Here is a 21,404-nt window from a genome sequence, read left to right as displayed (position 1 = left end):
CTGATGTGAGATTTTTTGAAACCACAAACCCAGCATACAACACCAACCCCCAACACAAAACAGACAGATCAAACACAGACTTACAGAGAATCGTAGAGATTTTAAAGCACTTAGCGTACATTTCACATACTGCAAGCCCACACTAGTAACTGCACAGCAGCTTTCAGAAGGTGTGTTGGGCATCCCTGTTCTAAATCTGATCTCACCCACTCCTGATCTCCCTCCCAGGCATATGGCCACACACTCTCCACAGAAGACTCATCAGTGCTCATTCTGTGAAAAGATGTTCCACCGCAAAGACCACCTGAAGAACCACCTGCAGACCCACGACCCCAACAAGGAGGCCTTCAAGTGCGAGGAGTGCGGCAAGCACTACAACACCAAGCTGGGCTACAAGCGGCACGTGGCCATGCACTCGGCCACGGCGGGCGACCTCACCTGCAAGGTGTGCCTGCAGAGCTACGAAAGCACTCCGGCGCTGCTCGAGCACCTCAAGAGCCACTCGGGCAAGAGCTCGGGCGGTGCCAAGGAGAAGAAGCACCCGTGCGACCACTGCGAGCGCCGCTTCTACACGCGCAAGGACGTGCGGCGCCACATGGTGGTGCACACGGGCCGCAAGGACTTCCTGTGCCAGTACTGCGCCCAGCGCTTCGGGCGCAAAGACCACCTGACGCGCCATGTCAAGAAGAGCCACTCGCAGGAGCTGCTGAAGATCAAGACGGAGCCGCCGGACATGCTGGGCCTGATGGGCTCGGGCTCGCCGCCCTGCTCCATCAAGGAGGAGCTCAGCCCCATGATGTGCAGCATGGGCTCAGCCGGAGACCCCATGATGGCCAAGCCCTTCCCCGCCGGAGCGCCCTTCCCCATGGGCATGTACAACACGCACCACCTTCAGGCCATGTCCAACCCGGGGGTGGGCCACCACCACCACCACCACTCCCTGATGCCCGGCTCCCTGTCAGCTGCTATGGGCATGGGCTGCCACATGGAGCCCCCGGCGTCCTTGCACCCGCACCACCCGCACCACCACCACCATCACCACCACCACCATCACCATCACTCACCGCCTCTGCATCCTCCATCGCACTCCCAGCATCAGCAGCCTCCGCACCAGTCGCAGTCGCATCCCCAGCCCCCGCCCAAGTACCAGCTCGGATCTACCTCATACCTGCTGGAGAAGCCGCTGAAGGTGGAGATGGAGAGTTTCCTGATGGATCTGCAGAGCGGGCTCTCCGTGGGGCCGCCCTCGGGTGATCACCACAGTGCCTCCTCGCCCCCTAAGGACGGTCTGGAGGACGAGCTGTGCGTCGGCGACGGCCTTCTTTCCAAGAGCCCGGCTGTCATCGCCGAGTCTCTGTGTGCTGCTAACATGGACTTCTCCCACCTGCTGGGTTTCCTGCCGCTCAACCTGCCCCCCTACAGCGCCCCCATGAGCTCCGGAGGCCTGGTGATGGGCTACACCACCTCGTCGGCCATCTCCTCCTCTTCCTCCTCGTCTTCTTCCTCCTCCTCGTCCTCGCACGCCACCGAGCCTCATGGTGCCGCCGTCTCGGCGCTGCCTCTTACCTCTTTGCAACATCAACCTCAGGAGCACCAAGGCTCCAGCGGGGGCCTCGGCCTGGGGCCCCTGCACCCCCTCCCGCCAGTGTTCAGCTCCAGCCTCAGCACCACCACCCTGCCTCGCTTCCACCAGGCCTTTCAATGAGGGCTCCACCCCGCCCTGCCACACTCGCCTGCTTCCTCACCCGGAAGGCATGCTGCCTCTGTGGGAAGGAGGGCATGAGGGGCAGGGTGGGGGGGCAGAGGTCTGTGGGGACCCAAAGGTCCCCATTAAAAGAGGTGGGAGAATCAAACACTTGAACATTTAGAAGCCTTAATTGAAGCGCACAAAGCTTTTGATTGAGCCTGGAGGAATACCCTTTAAATTGAGAAAAAGGAAGAAATAGGAAAGGCAAAACAGAGCTTTTATTTAGGCTGTTTTTGAAAAAAAAAAAAAATATGTATGATGTTTAACGTTCCCCCACTCGCCCTGACTCCTTCCAAACTCTTTCCTACCTCTCTTATCTCCTACCCTTCCCTTATAAAGTAGTTAGGAGGCAGCACCAATAGGCCTAAAGGCATGGTACTGCAGAAGTTACAAAATAATAATATTAAGAAAAAAAGTTTCAAAGATTAATGTAGAGAAGAATCTTTCGTTTATGATGCAGAAAGACTAGTTTGAAGTGAATAGGATGTTTCTTTTATCCTCTTTTGTTTAAAAAAAAATCGCTTTTCCAAATGTGAGACCTAACTTGTTTGCCCTTAAACTCAAACCGTCTTTGGCAGCCAGGAGTGAAAAGAAAGGAAAAAAAATTTGTGAAGGAATGAAGTCAATAAGTCAGGCCAGGTAGTTCTCTCTCTCTCAGCATTTAGCTGCCCGAGGAACTACACATTTGGCCAAGAAAATTGCCCAGCTGAGACAATATTAGCAAAGAAGAGGGAAAAAAAAACAGCAAATTATACCAATGTCAGGGTGTGGACTACCAAGAGTCTTGATTAAAGTGAGAAAGGACGTTGGCTAAAACTAGTTGCCCCTGTGATTGGTATATGCTCTATTTTTCCTGCGAATCATTCTACCTTTAGAGGTGCATCTTTCAGCTGGGAATCATTCTACCTTTAGAGGTGCATCTTTCAGCTGGGAATCATTCTACCTTTAGAGGTGCATCTTTCAGCTGGGAATTGAAAAAAGCCACAAGTTTAATTTTCCTTTAAAAAAGAGAGGGATGTTTAAAGTACATAGGAAACAGCTGAGGTGTCATACTAATTTGCATCCCTCTCACTTGTCCACAGCTAACCCAGTGACCAACCCTGAAATTACAAACAATGTTAATATTTCGTGAGGAAATCATAGGACATTACACAGGTTTACAGCTTTCTTCGAGAGAAGCACTTTGTTTACAGCAGAAGGCACTTGATTTACAAGGGTGCAGTGGCGACCCCAATGACCCCTTCACCTTAACCCTTCACCAAGCTTCCTGGGACAGATACCTCTTCTGATGCTCGCGACCTATCAAGGCCATTCTCTACTATGAGAGATCTATGTTTAATAATCGCAACAGGGAAATCACATCACAGGAGGTGGTTTACTAGGACCCCCATCCTGTCTTCCTTCCAGCACTAATTTTCAGAGGTCTCCATGGCAACAATATTTCTCTTCCTGCTCCCGCCCACCTCATGTTTTTGAAATATATTTTTAATACAAATTTATATTAGGCAGGTTTTTCTTTTTAGGAATAAATGTTAATAATAACCCTGACATATGTGAATAGAAACAAATTTATAACAATTTCAGTTTAAAGAAAAAAATATTTTTGCAGTGTACGAAATACCACATCAGAAACTATATATTATAATTGCTTTTATTTCAGTAAAGTGTAATTTAGATAGATGTATTAAAACAAATTGCTGAATAAAAAAAAAAAAAATGTTGTGGCAGAAAAAAAATAGCAGGTTTACATATGTATGTATCTTGCATCATATTGATCAAAAATGGATGAAGTATTAGCTTTTCCCTATAGCTTTCTCTGTCTTATTTGTTCTTACCTTTGTATGTATGTGAGTCAAGGAAGAGACCCATCAGAATTGTGGAGTGACACATGTATTTTAGGCTATTAGTGGCATAATCAACTAGAATGGATTTAACATATCTTTGATCCTCTCTGTAGTGTTTTAATAGAAAGGCCCATGTTTTGATTGATTTGGATTTTAAATTCTCACAGTATTGAAATTGATATTGACTTGGCCGGTATATTAGTATGTTCAGTGACTGGTGTTATGTCAAGTGACCCTTTCCACTGTAGATGCATGTTCTCCACTGACAATGAAACGTATACTTCAGCTTAAAGCCTTGATCTAACTTCACCCTCATCACCCTACCCCTTGTTATCCCACTAGACTTGAGAACACTGTTGTTAATGCAATGTAAAGAGGTAGCTCAGCCTTTTCATACACAAAGTCAGTCTGCCAATCCAAATGGGTCGATGTTGGAGGCATCAGAATATTCTCTTACCGGGGGAAACCAAACCATATATGTAGTATATGTAGTTCAAGGAGCTCCCTCTTGTGAAACGCAAGGAATTCGAGACTTGTGGGAACACTGTGTAACATTTCAATTAACTTCAGACGGAACGTTGTTGGAATGTCCACCACGTCACACCTCTTCCCCAGCACAAAAAAATATATATGTTTTTAATTCACTGCCACTCTTTTTTTTACAAGAAGGGCCTTAGAATGCTTCACCAAATCATTGGTTGTGGCAGTCCTAGTTGGGGCTCACTCAACAGCAGAGGCTATCAAGCACCCCCTCCACTCCGAGAGTTTAACCTGCCAGGAGAGGGCCTCCTCAGAAGCATGTTCATCTCTACTACATAGCGAATGTGAATGACCATAACATAGTGAGTCAAAGAAAGAAAATAAAAGTGGTGGCCACAACTCAAAAATGACATATAACAAAAAAAAATAAAGTATTGCTGCTTTTTTAGCTATGGTTGCCAACAGCAACTGTAGACCACTAGAGGAACATTTCAAACTGCAAAGCTGTTTTAAGCAAAAAAGAAAAGAAAAAAGAAAGAAAGACAAAAAAACTGTCTAAAACATGCACAGTAGTACCCACGAACTGGTTAGTCCTTTCGTCTCTGTTCTCCTTACTCAGCTGCTTCAGTGTCAAAGGAACATTTTTTATGAAAGGGTCTAAGAAGACACAATATCCAGAACAAAGAAGTCACCAGCCTGGTCTTTGACATTCAAAGCAGGGGACACTTGATTGGGATATTGCCTAGTCGTTTGTTGTCATATGATATATTATTTTCTGTTTGTTTGAAACAGGACCTCAGAAAAAAAAAACAACACAACACATCACCTCATTTTTTATGTTTTTTTTTTTTTTTCATACCAAAAACCTGGGGAGAAGAAATAATATTTTGCACAATTGCTTAAGTAAAAAAAACTAAATATATATACATATATATATATATGTATATATATATTGGAGAAATGAATCCGATTTGTAATACTGTAAGAATAGCTCTTAAAAAAATCAGAAATGATAAAAGTCTCAAAAGACATTTGTTGCCATTTTAAAGTACTTAACTGTTTTGACTGTCAATTGACATGTTTTCTGATTTAAAAAAAGACTTCTAAAGAAAAGCAATGAAAAATACTTTTAGTCCAAGATTCCTTTCAAATCCTGGATATGGCTATGTTCTAAAAATACATGTATTTTTCCTATTATAAATGTATTACAATACTTATTTCAAGTCCAAATCAGAAGCATTTATCTCAGTTTTGTCGAGCACTATTGAACATTTGTTTCATGGTTGTCAAAATAAAGAAAATATATGAAAAGTTAAATGAAAACATTTACTTTCATTTGGAGGCTAACATTTATCAGCTTTGTTCATATCATGGCTAAGGCTATCAAATAGATAATTTCGCTTTATTTTCCCTCTGAAGAGAGAAAGAAAATGAAAAAAGAAAGAAAAAAGTAAAGCTATTGGCATCTATTGAGTTTGTCCTCCCCGGGTTTATGTGAGCTGATCTGAATTCTAGCACTTTTAAACCTTTTTAAAAAAAGAGTATTTTTCTTTTAAGATTTCAGCCTTATATGTTTGTATGGTTTTTATTTTTTGTATTTGACCTTGTACATGTATGTGCCATTAGTCTGATACGTAGCCTTTATTCAGCTTTGTTTCTTGTTTTCCCTCTTCCAGAAAGAGTTAACAGTATTTTTGTTAGATTTTCACTAATATCCCTCTTCATGTCCCTAACTCTTCCTTTTTTAATCCCACAATGCGAAGATCAAGTTTAAATATCCAATCAAATTATTTTTTTTTCATGAGAATGTATAAACGAGTCTTAATGGCTAAGACTTTCTTTCGATTAGACGAGCCAAAAAAAACGGCTCACCACAATCTCAAGCAGGAGAAACTGCCCGAGAACCACCGCCATCTCAGTGAGAGAAAGGAGAGAAGGAAGTGAAAACAACAATTTTCATCTCTCCCTTTCCCAGCCATGCCTGAAGTGTTTTAGCTCTAAAGCAGTAGGGCTGACTTGTGCCGTACCGGCAGGAAATGCCCTCCCACCTGCAGTGCTTGTGGTTTCAATTCAATTTGACAGGAGGACTTGCCAGGTTGTAGGTGGGCATGGGCACAGGCACGAGCGCCTGGCAGTGGTTTGCCTCTCGTTTATAGCTGAGCTAGATGGCGTTGATAATATTGGAACATGGTGGTTTGAATCGGGTGGCTGCTTGTCCAGAAGAGACACAGAAAATTGGAACAGGGAATCCCCAACTAAGCTACCAATGATTTGACAAAGCAGACATCAAGTTAAAAAGAAGCTCAGTTTTGCTTGTTGACTTACTTGCGGCAAAATTTGACATTTCTCAGCAAACACATTATGTAAAGAGCACAGGGGAGTCATCTTTGATCTTTGAGCTCTTGACTTGACTCCAAGGCCTCATCAGTTTCTAGGACTCTGTTGTGCCTACTAGGGATGCACTTATCCATACGATTTTCCCGCACCAATAGGTGCAGAACTAAGACATTTTAAGGGAATATATTTTGAAGAAAAAAAGTAAAATTTATGGCAGAAATTCAATCAGAATTGTTTTTAAGTAAATGCCTCTTTTTTGTTTTGCTTTATAGTAAGGAGATGGGTACTGTCTGATAAAGACAAAATCCATATGTAGTTTTATATATTTTTAGCTTCATGTAAGTCTTGCATTCCAACCTCTCTATGTATCTTTGTTTAGCAACATAGTTCTTTTTAGTACTCGCTTATTACTGCCACCTCTGGAAAAAAGGTGAAATACATGAAAATGGAGTCTTTGCATTCATCCTTACACTATTTTATATAGCATGGAGTTCATCATCTACAGGGAGCGTTGTATAAAGAAAAGAGAATATGCTACAGGATAAAACAGTCTGCTTTTTTTGTTTTGTTACATAACTCACATGCAATCAGTTTCCGCAGTGTAAAGTGACAGATTTGTATATTGGTTGATCCAAAGAGATGACATAACAACATACCTATTTACTTCTTGTACAGTACATTGTATCATTTGACTTGTAATGTGTTATGTTAAAATGATTAAAAGACAAACCCACGGTTTCATACTTTTTGTTGCCTTTTGTTAATTTCCTGTTGGGCAGGCACTGCGGGGAGAAGGGAGGTGGAGAAGCCTGCCCCGGTCCTGCCTGAAAATTGCCATTCACATACCTAACTGCCAGAGCAGGAAACCACACCACAGTGCAGAGATGAAATGACACAAAATGGAGGCTAGCTTCCAAGTGATAAAAAAGCAGAGTTGGGCTCAAGGACAGCCCTAATTACACTGTGGGGTTCCCAGCCTATACTTACACAGCTCCAGGCGCTGGTTCAGCCCAAAACTCTCACACAGCTATGATACATACTGGGCTATCAGTTTTAAAATGTTAAAGTCTGAAGTCTAAAAGAACTTGAGGTTTGAGAGCACCTCTCTGGGTAGCCACAAAGCTGCTAAGAGTTATGTGAAAGAAAAGTTGGAGACACCACACACACACACACACACACACACACACACACGGAAAATGACGGGAAACCATGTAACTCAATCATTTTAGATGTGTTAATGCTAATCTGCAATAACATTCAACAACACATATCTTCACTCCACCACAGACTACGCACAGGCTCTGGTCAAGTCAACAGGCAGGAAAATAATTTCATATCTAGGGGACCAGCTTTTCAAATTTCAACTTCTCGGCACTTTTATTGTTTCATACATTATATAACTTGACATTCTTTAAAGGAGGGTGACTGATTGAATGAAAAATTGAAATCTTTCTTTTTTTCCTTTAAAAAAAAAAAAAAAAAAAAATCATGCTTTTGGCTAAAAACAAAGACATGGTTAGTAGGTACACAACCTCACGAGAAAAACAAACAAAAAGAAAGAACGCAATGCAACAATACAAAGCTCTTGTATTTACATACACCTTCATACACATCCACTCACATACACACAACAGGCAAGGATAAAGTACAACCTTAGAAAATGGTCATGTGGTGTCATTGTGTCCAATCCACAGTAGAATAAAATGTCTTGATCTTCGCGTGTGCGGGGATCACTGTAGCCTCGGGAAAAACAACGATTTTGTACAAACACTTTCTGCAGAGCCAGGATGGGAGCTGGGTCCGTCACTACTGCTGGGCCAAAAACCCTGGGAGGTAGAGGAGGAGGGGGTGCATGGTGAAAAGGAACTGACCCGCCAAAAGAAAAAGAACAGAGGAGGCATTAGACACACTACGGAGCACAGGGGACAAGAGAGAGAGAGAGAGACCCTGGAGCTGGACCACCCTCTGTGCAGAGAAGCAGCTCACTGAATGGCACACACTTCCTCTTCCCAGGGTCAGCACCTGATCTCTGATCATCGGCTTCCTACACCGTCGGCAGAGCCTATGGCCACTAGAGGGTGCCAGCCAGGCTCAGCTGCTCATCCGCAGAGCCGAGGGTGGAGCAGCCTGTGTACCCCACGCAACAGAAATGTACAATTTTGAGGAGTAAAGGCGGGGGGCAATGGTTACGGGTTTGAATGGAGGCAGCTTAAGCTCTAGAGCTGTTAAACTTGGGGGCTACGGTCTTCACAAAGAGAACGAGTGTTACAGGTTATGCTAGTTCTGCAGTCAGTCATACAGAGAAAAAGCAAGACCATGATCAAGCAAGATGAATACTGAAGACAAGGGAAACTAGACGGTCTGGCTTCACGACAGCTCCCGCTAGCTCAGTCATTACGTGTACCTCAGCCAGACCGACATTGACTTAATCCTCGCCCAGTTCAGGTCCCACCTGATTGTCAGGTGAGGTAGGCTTTTTATGTTTTTGAGGAACTACCGGTAACCACAATACCAGTTCCAACGCGCTGAACGTAGAAGGGGAAGCCATCCGACAGAGTGTTAGCGATCAAGCCAAGTTGAAATAAACATGAAATGTAACTTGTTCTCCACATCGGCCTTAGATTGGCTTAATTTAAGTCCCAACCATGTTGATAAAATAGGCTTGTAAGCTTCTGGACGAGTTGGGCGACAAACAGAACTAACTCAGTCATTTCAAGCCTTCATGTTGTGCCGCTTTAAATGCCACCAAGCACAACATGGGAGTAAAAAAAAAAGTCCAAAGATCAATGACGTTGAACGTAATTTCTTCTCACGCGCCATTGGAAAGTCCCTCTGATCAGAGTGAATTTTCTGAAAGTACACTACAAACAGCGCTCTCAACCTTCTCTTCATCGCCAACTGTACTGCAGGACATGTACAGCAGCTCTGATATGTTGCCAAGGCATCTCCTTAACATCTACACCAGTGACCCACTCTAAAACCACCGACCCAGACTGAACACCGACCATCACTCACATCCCAGAGGTTTATTTAGGTCTTTATAAAAGAACCCTACCCAAGGCGTGGTTACAAACATAGACATGATCTTAGCGTGTGGAGTTTTTCCATGAAGTATAAACAGAACGTTTGAACTGTGTGGTAGACAGTGTGTATATTAACAAACAGGTGAATCTATATGCGTAAAAGACAAAACTATTTAACACAACATGGCATGTGTCCAGCAGTGTCCAGCACCTCTGTTCTGCTTTCTGTAATCTTCACGTATCTATAATAGTGGATAGTGGAAACAGGTCTAATGAACATTTCTGTACACATGGTCACGCCCCCCCCCCCCCCCCCTCCCCCACCCACACACTCTACTTTCATGAGCTGGATCGTTTCAAACTGCAACCGAGACATTAAGCACAGTAATGTCATAGAGGCCATGGTGAAAATACACAGGTCCAGTAATGCTGCATCCTCCTCTACCAGCCCAATCTCATCATTCTCATCAGCAACGTCACATTCTCAGCATGACCACGGGCCAACTCCGCCAAGGTACAAATTAAATAGATATATTTAAAAAAAACTAAAACAAAACAAACAAACAATGCATTTGTAAAATGATACAATATGCCCAACCCCAATGAAATCCCACATACCCTAGAGTCCATCCCTCTTCCAAGTAAACCGTTAAAAAACCCATCAAGACAGTCTGAGTCGATTTACACGCTTTGGCCCCACAGTGTGTGTGTACATGTAGAGACAAGTTTCAAATACAAACATTAAAAAAAAAAAACTCCAGCAAAAATACCTTTGTATCTGTGCCAAAGAGTGGAGACTGGGGAGCAGGCCAGAGAGAGAGAGAGAGAGAGAGAGAGAGAGAGAGAGAGAGAGAGAGAGAAAGAGAGAAAGAGAGAGAGAGAGAAAGAGAGAGAGAGAGAGAGAGAGAGAGAGAGAGAGAGAGAGAGAGAGAAAGAAAGAAAGAAAGAAAGAGAGAGAGAGAGAGAGAGAGAGAGAGACAGAGACACAGACAGAGACAGAGACAGAGAAACAGCGAGGATTTCTGAAGCTTGAGCACAATCCACCCGTCTGTCCTCTCCTCTGAACTATAGGAGGAGCTGTTTTTCCAAAAACCCACCTCAGGCTCTGTCTGTTTACACATCAGTGCTCATTTACAAATAAACAAAAAGTAATCATCGTTGTAAGATAAAATGGACCAAAACCAAAAAACAAACAAAAAAAATGGATGTATCCAAACCGAGGGCGAGTGTAATAGAAGCAGCAGCTCAGTCGATCTTGACAGCGGCGTAGATCTTGCGGATGAACATGTACGCGGCGTAGAAGCCGATTGTGCCTGTTAGCAGCCAGAAGGACAACACCATCAGAGCAGTGTAGCCGAAATACAGCAGGGAGGGAATGAACTCCACTATATCCAGCTGTGGTGGAGGGGGAAGAGGGACGGGAGAAATAATAAATAAGAATTAGAATATTAAAAAATCTGAGGTGAGGCTCTTTATCACGTGACGTAAATACATACAATTGACATACAAATCCAATTCTTCCAACACGAATGACAGGCGTGCCTAAAATACTGCTACATAGGTAACAACTGCTGTGCCATCTTGGAATCAGTGCAGATAAACGAATACGAAATGATTCAGGTCAGGACAAAAAAAAAGCGGGACTGCCCTCAATATTTAATCAGTATGGAGACGAACGGGCGGTCTCTCTCTCTCTCTCTAACACACACACACACATACACTTACTTCAGATTTCTCGCTTGAGAAAAGATCATTAAATGCCGACTTAGGCCCCACAGACACATATGGTTCTGTTCAATCAATTAACAGCCCTCTGAACAACACTCACATAATGCTCAATATCATAAAAACAGTACTGTATGTTCTGGCAAGCAGTCACTCAGACAATCATTAGGGAAAGAATAGGCACCGGTCCAAGCTATACACTCTGAAGGGGTTGGTATGCTGGCACTGTGTCCCTGCATACAGTCAAATTGTAATGCTTTCATTTCCTGTTTTTCAACAAATATGCTGAAAGTGTCAATTCGGGCATTATAGAAAAAATAAAATATGAAGGCACTAAGGACATTTTGTGCTTACTGTAACGAGCGCACTGACCAAACAGAGGGGGTTTGTGCTTTAACGTTTTTTTTTTTTTCACTCAAATACAGGGTGGGTTCTCATCCTTTCATCCGATCTACACACATAAAACATCCATTTTACCTTTGCAAAGACATTTGCATGAGTGATTTGCCTGAGAACATGAGTCTGGGCCAAACGCATGTATACACAGAAATCCTTTTGTGCATAAAGCAGTGCGTTGTCCCCCAAAACGTAGAAACTGAACCTAAGCACCTGTAAAAAGTGCCCTTAATATCAACGTCAATCTTCTCCCAACATCCCCTGATGTGACAAGTACCAATGAAAGATCGTAATGTGAAATGCCATGACTGGATGCTTACCTTATTGACAAAGTAAAAGACGGCGTAGATCAGCACGTAGAAGGCAGATCCTCCCGACACCAGGAAGGTCCTCCACCACCACCGGTAGTCCTGCAGGGACACACATCAGGGATGAAGACAAAAAGGCGCACAGGGTCTACCACATGATGAGCTGACACAGAGGACGGGGTGGCTGGGTGGCTGTTTCTCTGATAACTATATAAAGGAACTTAAGAGATAGGGGCAGGTGTGCAGCTGCCTCACAGGTAGTTGGAGCTTCTAACATAGAACAACAAAGGGCAGAGCTACAGTAAGAGCTTCTGTGCTTGAGATATTTGAGCAAAACATTTTTAAATAAAAAATAGTTTCAAGCTGGAGGAGCCTTTCTGTGGCATTCAAGAACAAGAATCACACTGAACACACACACACACACACACACACACACACACACACGAGCCAGTCTCACCTCAGCACACAGCTGGAAGTAAACCATGACTATACTGATCTGTGAGCAGGACACCACCAGGATGATGAAGACCAGGAAGAGGAACCCAAACAGGTAATAGAACTGGTTCTCCCAAATGGCCTGTAAGAGACACACACAAGTTAGGACACCAGCACATGGCTAGCACATGATGCACCTACAGACTCGCGTCAGACCTATATACATCATAAAAGCAGAAGACCAGGTGAGGTGGGGAGAGGTGAGGTGGCTGACTTACACTGAAGATGAAGAACAGCTCGATGAACATGGCCCCGAATGGCAGGATTCCGGCCATCAGGATCCTAGAGGATGACAAGCACACATGACCAAAGTGCCAACAGTACACGCACACATGGCCTGCAGCTGTCACACTTCTCAATCACCAGAAGCTCAAGGTCTTCTTATGGGTTAATACTCCATGGGAGAAATGTGACATGGAAGACATAGTGCTTGCACCTGCACAATATCACATGTTATTCTTACAGCGGTGGAATATGAGAAATCTGTGTGTGTGCTAGGGTTGCACAATTATAAGGAACTGCCGATATCCAGTAACTTCTGAGATCATTCATATTATCAATAACTCTCTATATCGATTGCTCTTCTATATTACACTGACAAAGAACTTTCTAGAAAGAAGGCACCACTTCAATGTTACTCTATACAAACACCGTTTAGGGTGCGTAGGCAAGACACTCACCCTACAAACTTGTTCATGTACCAGCGCTGCTCGGGCACCTGCCGCGGGATCTGATTGGTGCGCACCGGGTTATCATAGGGCTGCTTGCGGAACCCAAAGTAGTAGCCCAGGTAGACGAGTGGCATGGAGATTCCAAACCACATGCACAGCAGAGCCAGCATGGTGGTGAAGGGAACCTGTGGGAGTGCACACGTGGACATGAAGATACACCCATGCAATCAAATACAGACGGAGATCACAACATACCAAAACATATAGCCATAAACAGAAACACATACATTAAAAAAAAAAAAAAAGTAATGCAAGCAAACACACACACACACACACAAACTCACCGCTCCTGAAGAGTGCTCTCCCCAGATGAAGCAGTTTAGCACAAAGCAGATGGAGAACACCACACCAGGGTACAGAGTGGCCGTCTGTGTAGCGCAGAGACAACAGCAGCCTACATTAGCCAAATGGTCCAGCAAGTCTGTTGTAGAGCATTTTGATAGCATGCTATCTATCACTGTGGATTCCCCTCTAGCTGTAAAACTTCACATAAATAACCTCTCTCAGTTTAGACATTCATACTTCAGATGCAGACGATATTTCTTAACCCTAACTCAGTCATGTCTACAGGTATGTCTTGCAGTCTGCACATGTGTGTGTGTGTGTTCATAACCACACTGTGTTTGAAATGTAATATGTTGTGATGAGTTCCCTCCAAACATGACCCTTCCCTCACTCCTCTAACGGCAGTGCTCCTAAAAGGAGATGTGGAGTAGTTCTGGAGGAAGTGTGGAGAAGAACCAGGGGAGGACATTCAGAGAGACTCACACAGAACGCTCCCTTCCTCCACCGGTGGCCCTTCAGTGTGCGGTAGAGTCTGCCGGCAAAGTACCCACCGAACAACCTGCACGGAACACGACCGGTCGATTACCAACTCATCAAAGAGAGACACACAGCAATCAGATACAAGTACACAGAAGAAAAAAAGAAAAAAAACATAAAAACAAAACGACACAGAAACAGGACGTGAATGAAACATCCATACATGGTAACTACAGACCTGCGGTCCTGGCAAATGACGTTTGTGTGTGTGTGTGCGTGTGCGTGTGTGTGTGTGTGGCTGGGTGCAGGCGTACAGGTAGAGCTACTTACCCCATGAACATGAAGAGGAAGCAGGCTGTGGTCATCAGAGCGCCTCGGCTGGAGGGAGACAGCATCCCCAGCATGGCCACAACTTCAAAACAAACAAATAACCACACAAGCATCAGCCTCGTCATATCTGCACCTTCTGCTCGGCTCCCTGCTCAATTTACAGACTTTAAAGGATTCAAGGGGCTCACTGTGGCACATACTCATGAGCTGAACAGAAGCATACTTTGGTGTGGAGAGACACACACATGCCGTCTCTTAGCAGGTGTGTTTCATTCGACAAGAACGGGCCACACACCCCTCCGCATGGCTATTTCACTGACGTCTCACCGTGGTACACGTAAACAATAGTTTCTCTGAGAGATATCCTCAATGAAGACATTGCATGCCATAAGGAATCAGGAGAGCGGTGTTGTCAGGTCTGGGTTGTTATTTTCATGCTCTGCTGATGTGGCCTGAGACCAGCGGGCAAAAGCACACCAGCCCGAAAAATCAAGTCAAGCATGACAGCACTGAAGACAAAGACCTTCATTCAAGTAATGGGATCAAATGAATACATCTGTGGGTTTTTTCCCCTCGTTAATGAATCACAAAAAACTACTACAAGGTACCTCTATAAACTGAGCTATCTATGAACATGGGTTACACCTTGTAGAAGAAAACTGCTGTACTGGTTGCATAGCTGGACAGCTGAGTCACAGAACTATACAAGTTAAGACAAAACAAATTCATTCACACGGCTTCGTTATCTCTCTAAAAAGGAATCTCTGTCAGGACAGGAAACTACAAATGCTAGAGGTTAGAGGTTAAAGGTTAAAGGTAGGGTTCATGAGAAGAGCGTTCAGCGTTAGAGGAGCACAGCCAATCGGATCGAACTCACGCTCACAACTACAAAAACACACGAACAAGCTACATCACCACAGTGAAAGTCCGTTGGGATAAACAAACAAACTACTTCCGAAATCATATGAAGGACGTGAATCAGAGGCAAAAAACCAGTTGGCAATTACATTTGGGTTTTTTTTAGCGGTCATTATCAAGAAATATGGGATCTTTGAAAGCTGGAATGGCCTATTCAATTCAATGGAACTTCTGCAGCTTTCTGAACAGCCAAATAATAATATCAAATCATGGAAACTGTGGAGCTCTTGTACATGTCAGATAGAATTAAGTACTCTGGATAAACTGTGTACTGTGATATACAACAGAGGGTTTTATGTTGTCATCAACCAAGAAACAGGCTGTTTTCTCTTGATGTGCTTCGTACATGTGAGAAAGAGAGTTAGGCCCACAGAAAGACTCACAGATGACGATGAGGACCATGCAGAAAAGCTGGATGCCCGACCCCAGCATCGAGCTTAGGATCATGGGATACCGAGGTGGGCGGAACACATCGCCGTGGACGTTCTTCCAGCCTGACTCCTCCATGGTGTCCTCCTGTGGGAGACAGCAATGGACAAATGAGAGAGAGAGAGAGAGAGAGAGAAACATAAGTGATAAAATAGACTTTGCTTCTAAACTTCTGATAAAACACAGCATTTAGTGATGTCTGTACCGGTTTCTCTGCTTAAATTCTTGTTTTATTGATTAACACTGCAATGGGCCAACAAAAACATAAAGCATGTTCTGAAACAATTTTTTCACTGTTACGGACTTATAGAAGGGTTAGAGTTATGAGAAAACAGCTAAGGCCCGGCAAATCTCATATAAACGTAACAAACAAACGATGAGTCCTGTAAACTGTAGCACAAACAGCACTAGCCATATATGCCCTCTTGAGCTGCATGTCACAGATAGTGGACAAGCTTACAATGTCATCCTCTCTGTTGTAGTTTGCGATGTCCTTCCTCAGGGTCCTGATGATGATCATACTCAGGATGCCTGTGCAAAGAATCAAACAGACAGGATCAGTGAAAGGGAAATGTGAGCTTCGAAAACACCTGCCCTCTCTGGCAGTGAATACAAGAGAAGAGAGACCTGCACTCTTGCCCACCTGACAGGAAGAAGACCACGACCACGGAGTTGACGATGGAGAACCAGTGGATCTGCACGTCGCTCATGGTGAGGTAGGTATCCCAGCGTGAGGCCCATTTCACCTCGCTTTCCTGCAAAAGGAAAAGATCAGGCAGAGTTGAGCCGAGCTGATGGAAAAAACCTCATAATTAATTTCTTTATGCTGTTGGAATGATCTGCTAATGGGTATTTTTTTTAATTGTCGGTTACGGAAAGAGACAGAATCATTGTAGCTAGAGGTGAGGGTTGATGGGGCCCGCTCATGAAGCATTCAGAACCGGAGGAAATGTAACTGTACTCGACTTTACACAAGAGGACTGACTGTGGTATCCTAATGCTGCGAGTCCACATTCTTTGCATTCAGTGTTCTGAAAACATTCCATTTGGCTCAAACTGGATAAGGGGGAAACTCTACCAAACCTGTTAACTGGCAGCTTAAAAAATCTTGCCTAACAGAATCTTCACAATAGCGTTTCCAGGCTATACAGCTTTATACACACGCCGGGGAGGCAGCCCAATGCCATCGCTCTGGTGCTGACCACTGGGACACTGGAGTAGGATTTGGTCTGTTTGTCTGCCCTTTAAGTCTGTGTTAACAGTGGCAGCTTGGCCTGGCCAACCCTGTTGTGGGAGTGCCGCAGGATATACAGGTATGTGCCACTCTGCTATTGTGCTCTAAGTGGCCTGCCGAGAGGATCCGGGAGGAATGTGAGGAATGGGTGTGCTAAGAGAGCAAGAGAGCTGTGTGACGTTGGTGTGCTGTGCTACGCTGCGCCGCACCTCCCAGTGGACGGAGTAGGTGTACACGACGCCGTTCTCCTTGGCCGGGTCGATCTCCTGAGGGACCGAGCCACTGGCCTCAGGAAGGACGCATATCCCCTTGTCATCTGTCTTCAGGTCTGAGAGAGGAAGTAGTGTTTTGGTGAGGGTCAGGTGGCAGAAAACGAATCAAGCCGTAGAGGATTATGTTATATATGTAGTAAAAATAACAATTATTGTTTAAAAAAAAATGAAAGTAGATGAGTGAAAGAGCTCACGGTCTGCCTTCACACTCTGAGGCACCACCTCAAAGCGCACCACTCTGAAGTTGTCCTCATCCTCTCCCTCCAACTTCTCTCTGTGGTAGTACAGGATGAAGGAGAGGTGGTTGTGCAAGTAGAACTGTGGAATGGGTGGAAGTCAGAGCAAACAAAGGAATCAGTCACATAGCGTGGCACAACGGAGCTAGGAACTGGTCAAACAATGGAGGGGTTGACAGTGTAGCTAAACTGGATCTGTTGCCCACACCACAGCCATTGCACACATTAGAAAATGGAGTACCTTGTTATTCTCTGTGAATCCCAGTCTGTAACCGTGCTCAAACTGAACATCTTTCTCCAAGTCTTTCTTCTGCTCCTCCTCTCCACCGGCATCTCTGTTTGGGTAGAACTCTAGCCGGGTGGCTACCGGCAGGTTATCTGCAATCCTGACACAACAGAGCAGAGGCTCGATCCACCAATCAACTGACTGCAGCATCAAATAATTACTCCTTTTCTAATCTAGATCAAAATCACCAACATGATCACAAATATTACTATAAATGGGCATGAGTCGCTATGCACCACAATGCTATAATGTGGAACCCATCAATATTCAAACGATTTTCATCATAGCAGCTCTTTAAAAGCCTTTGGCTAACAGACCAGACAATCTCATAGCAGGAACTAACATGTAACCATTTAGAGGATTCATGCATGGATCATGGGTAGACAGAGCGCAGTGCTGCCCATCCTCTGGGGCTCTGAGGTGCGGAGAGGCAGGGGTGGCAGACGGACACTCACAGGTGGACGTAGTACTCCTCCTGGATCCTCTCGGCCATCAGCTTGCTCTCCTCCACGGTGAGTTTCTTCGGCCCGTCGGGCTTAAAGCACACCACCTCACACTTGCGGTTCTGGTTCATGAGCACCGTGTAGGGGGTGTTCACAATGCGGTCTCCTCGCAGTACCTCCCCTGAGAATAGAGTTAGAATAGTTCAATTCAGAATTTTTCTAAGGAGTTAGGAGAAATACTGCCGTGATAATGCCAAAGTGATTTTTTATTTGAATAGCACGCTGCCTATCAGGATCAGGTGCTGATTACACAATGTCTATTTGGATTGTCCATTGAATGCCTCATATTTACATCAAACTAAACCCCTGTGCTGGGCTTTAGATGGTGAAACAAATAATTTATCAAATAAAGCTATTTTTGCGCTCTCCCTATGTTAAACAGGACAATATCAAGGCAACAGTTAGAGTTGAAGTTGATGTGAGGACTGACAATAGACTTGTAAATATTAATTACACATTTGTAAACAACAGACAGGGGATTATACTGAACAAATACATCAGTCCCCTGCAAAGCTTTCTTCAATGTGAAATGAAAAAGAGGACACAGAGGGAATACAATTAGGACAAGACATGTATTCATGCAGAAAATGGCAAACACCGGAGTGCATGCCGAAATATCAATATTGCCTCCACATATATACAATAAAAATGTGACGACACATTCTTAAGCAAACAACAATACATATATTGCTGCACAGACAAAGATACTGGACAACACAAACAAAACTCAGATTTCTGCTCTTTTTCTGAGCGAGTGACACATCATCTACTCAACAGTTGTTGAGTTAGCTCTAGCTCTAGCTCTAGTACAGGCACTCAGAAAGCCTTTACTGCAGAAGATTTAGCACATGCAATCATCTTAGAGCTTATAGAGAGAGCTGTTTACCAAGGTTTTCTCCTTTGTAGACCACCTTATCTGGCGGGCAGAAAGGTAGGGAGTAATACTCATAGGGCAGCTGGGTGCGGGAGCTGGTCAGTTTCACAGCCTGCAGGGAGACAAGAAGAGGGACATTAATTTTCTGTCTCAGGATCTGCTGATCAAATGGATTGATTACAAGCAGGTCAAAGTCTCTCACGGCTGTGTGTGGCTACTCAGTAACACAATATCACACTCAATGTGTTAAAAATGTAAAACACTCTTGAAACAATGACAATCTTTACATACATCAAGCATCATTGCCTCACCTTAATCTCTACAGGCGTGTTCTGGTGAAAGTTTATGGGAGCAACTCCAGGCACATAGAAAGACCAGGCTATAGGTAGCAAGGCCAGCAGCAGAAGCATCCACGTCTCCTGCAAAGTACCATCACATTTAAAAACAAACACCAATGGAGGAGTATCAACAGCACATAGTAGCATCCTGCATTGTCGGTATTGAACACATTGATTTCAGATTACAATTGCTACATGCAATGCATCATGTGATCCATTTGTTTGAGAGATGTGGGAGTCAAACATCAAGCAGGCTTTTTTAATACCAGTTCAGTCTCTAAGACACTATACATTACACTAGACAAAAGAGCCAAGTACTTGAGTGTCGGGTAGGCCTATGTGCCAAAACATCTGGGTTAGATGTACGTGCCCATGGCAATCCTAGCTTGTCTAGGTATATAATTGAATTTCAGGTATGTGATAATGAAACAAACTGTTCATCACATGTATAACTAACTTAAAGGACATCCAATCTACCTTTGAGATAATTAACTAACACAATCATTAGAAACTGATTATTTTGTCAGGCAACACCACAGTTTTAATCATGACATGAAGACAGTGTGAATGGAGAGGTTGAGGAGGGCAACAAGAATAATTTATCAAACAGACGCACTTCTATTCAATAATTCGTTTCCCTCTCAGAATGATTGCTAGCAAGGTCTTTAAAAACTAGGCCTAGTGACAGCTCACGTAAGAGTCCAGCAAATTACTAAGCAATGCTAAATTTACTAAAGATAATTCATACGACCTATCGCAACCTGGGGATCCAGTATTTCAGTCTACATTGCTAACTGTATTACTGTACACAGAACTGTCCATATGCCCACAAAAACAGAGACCGATGGTCAGTGGTGGAGGAGGCAAACCACAGATACAACGATACTCAATAGTGTTTACACAGTTGGCTAGCTAGCTAAGGCTAGCATCACAATGCAACTGTAGTTAGCTACAAGTAGCCTGCAACACTGCATCCTTGCTACCGAAACTGTAGAAACGGTAAGAAATCACTATGGTTCATACAAACAACACAAGTCAGTTATTCACCAGGTGATTACATTTGAATGCAGTAATATACTGCATAAACAGACGACCATTAACTACAACGGGCTGTCTAATAAACAATTAAATACCACACTACTAACATAATTAGCTAGCTAGTTAGCCGTCTAGCATTCGTTGCTAACAGTTCCCTAGCTGATTATATCCCTAGCTTTGCCAACAACGACAACATATATGTGAAAGGGAAGTTGCTTATCTCTTGGAGAACTAGGTACTATTAATGTGTTCTAAACTGAATAATGTAGGTGAACCACGTCAGCTCACACTATATACGCGAAATACATTTAACCAAACTTGAGAGAGATGATTTTTCCTTTACACTTACCATCGCCGCCGCCATCTTGAATACACGTGTCATTCGAAACGTCACAGGAAATTGATAAGTTTTTCACTGTCGGGGATGTTGTCGTGCCTACCTGAGGGTTTGGCCCATATCGCTAACTAAAAAAACTTTATTGAAACAACTGTACACTTGAGCATATGTTTTGCTACATCACTGACTCGAAAATCGTTATTGACATAAGAATCTGAAAACCATGGTCCTATGTTTTGCTGATAGTCTTGTATCTGGTTTTGCTATCGATACATCACTGACTGTTAACAGAAATAATTTAGATTTCAAATATTATAAAATTTGCTTGAAAAAAAAAAAAAAGGAAATCCGAATGAAGAAGGCTTGGCTAAGTAGAGGAATTAAGAGAATTCCCAAAAGATTAAAAAGTAGGTGAGGCTACTGGTTATTAGACAGTAAGCTAGTTTAACAATAGCCCTATATTTGGCAAATGTTAGCCTACACAAATAGCTAAAAGAATAAATGTTTCGGGAAATCACAGAAAGCTTCCTTCAAGACCTGATTTATGCATCTTAGGCCCTATAACTACATTTATTTTATAATATGTCTATGTTCAGCATTTCTAGTTGCTTTTTAAACTGGGCCTAAAATAAAGCCTTGTTCAAACTTCATCTGGATTTAAAAAAAATTGTGCATGGCCTACAAAAGGTTTGCACACACACTTTTTATGAGTATCCTTTAGTGTATGTGAAAGGAGGAAGCTATTTATAGAAGAGAGGAGA

General features: G+C 43.5%; 2 protein-coding genes across 4 annotated transcripts in view; one reads left to right on the top strand and one right to left on the bottom strand.

Moving 5' to 3' along the window:
- Positions 1-7,151, top strand: part of plagl2 (pleiomorphic adenoma gene-like 2) — a 39,727-nt gene extending 32,576 nt beyond the window's left edge. For all 3 annotated transcript variants that reach the window (XM_012826105.2, XM_031566250.1, XM_031566248.1), the window contains exon 4: positions 229-7,151. In XM_012826105.2, coding sequence (XP_012681559.2) covers positions 229-1,705 — 1,477 coding nt within the window. In that variant the 3' untranslated portion in view covers positions 1,706-7,151. The remainder of the gene's footprint in view (positions 1-228) is intronic.
- Positions 7,152-10,366: 3,215 nt separating this feature from the next.
- On the bottom strand, positions 10,367-21,022 carry tm9sf4 (transmembrane 9 superfamily protein member 4). Its single transcript, XM_012826066.3, has 18 exons — positions 20,656-21,022; positions 19,242-19,349; positions 18,943-19,042; positions 18,009-18,177; positions 17,509-17,653; positions 17,226-17,349; positions 16,969-17,087; positions 16,169-16,280; positions 15,986-16,056; positions 15,480-15,612; positions 14,179-14,260; positions 13,855-13,930; positions 13,371-13,454; positions 13,036-13,211; positions 12,574-12,637; positions 12,318-12,437; positions 11,873-11,962; positions 10,367-10,826 (listed from the first exon to the last, which is right to left on the bottom strand). The coding sequence occupies exons 1-18, from the start codon at positions 20,686-20,688 to the stop codon at positions 10,677-10,679; spliced, it is 1,956 nt and encodes a 651-aa protein (XP_012681520.2). The 5' UTR covers positions 20,689-21,022; the 3' UTR covers positions 10,367-10,676.
- Between the last annotated feature and the right edge of the window lie 382 nt (positions 21,023-21,404).

This window comes from Clupea harengus, chromosome 4, assembly GCF_900700415.2.
Source record: "Clupea harengus chromosome 4, Ch_v2.0.2, whole genome shotgun sequence".
NCBI lineage: Eukaryota > Metazoa > Chordata > Actinopteri > Clupeiformes > Clupeidae > Clupea > Clupea harengus.
This window is presented reverse-complemented; position numbering and strand designations above follow the sequence as displayed.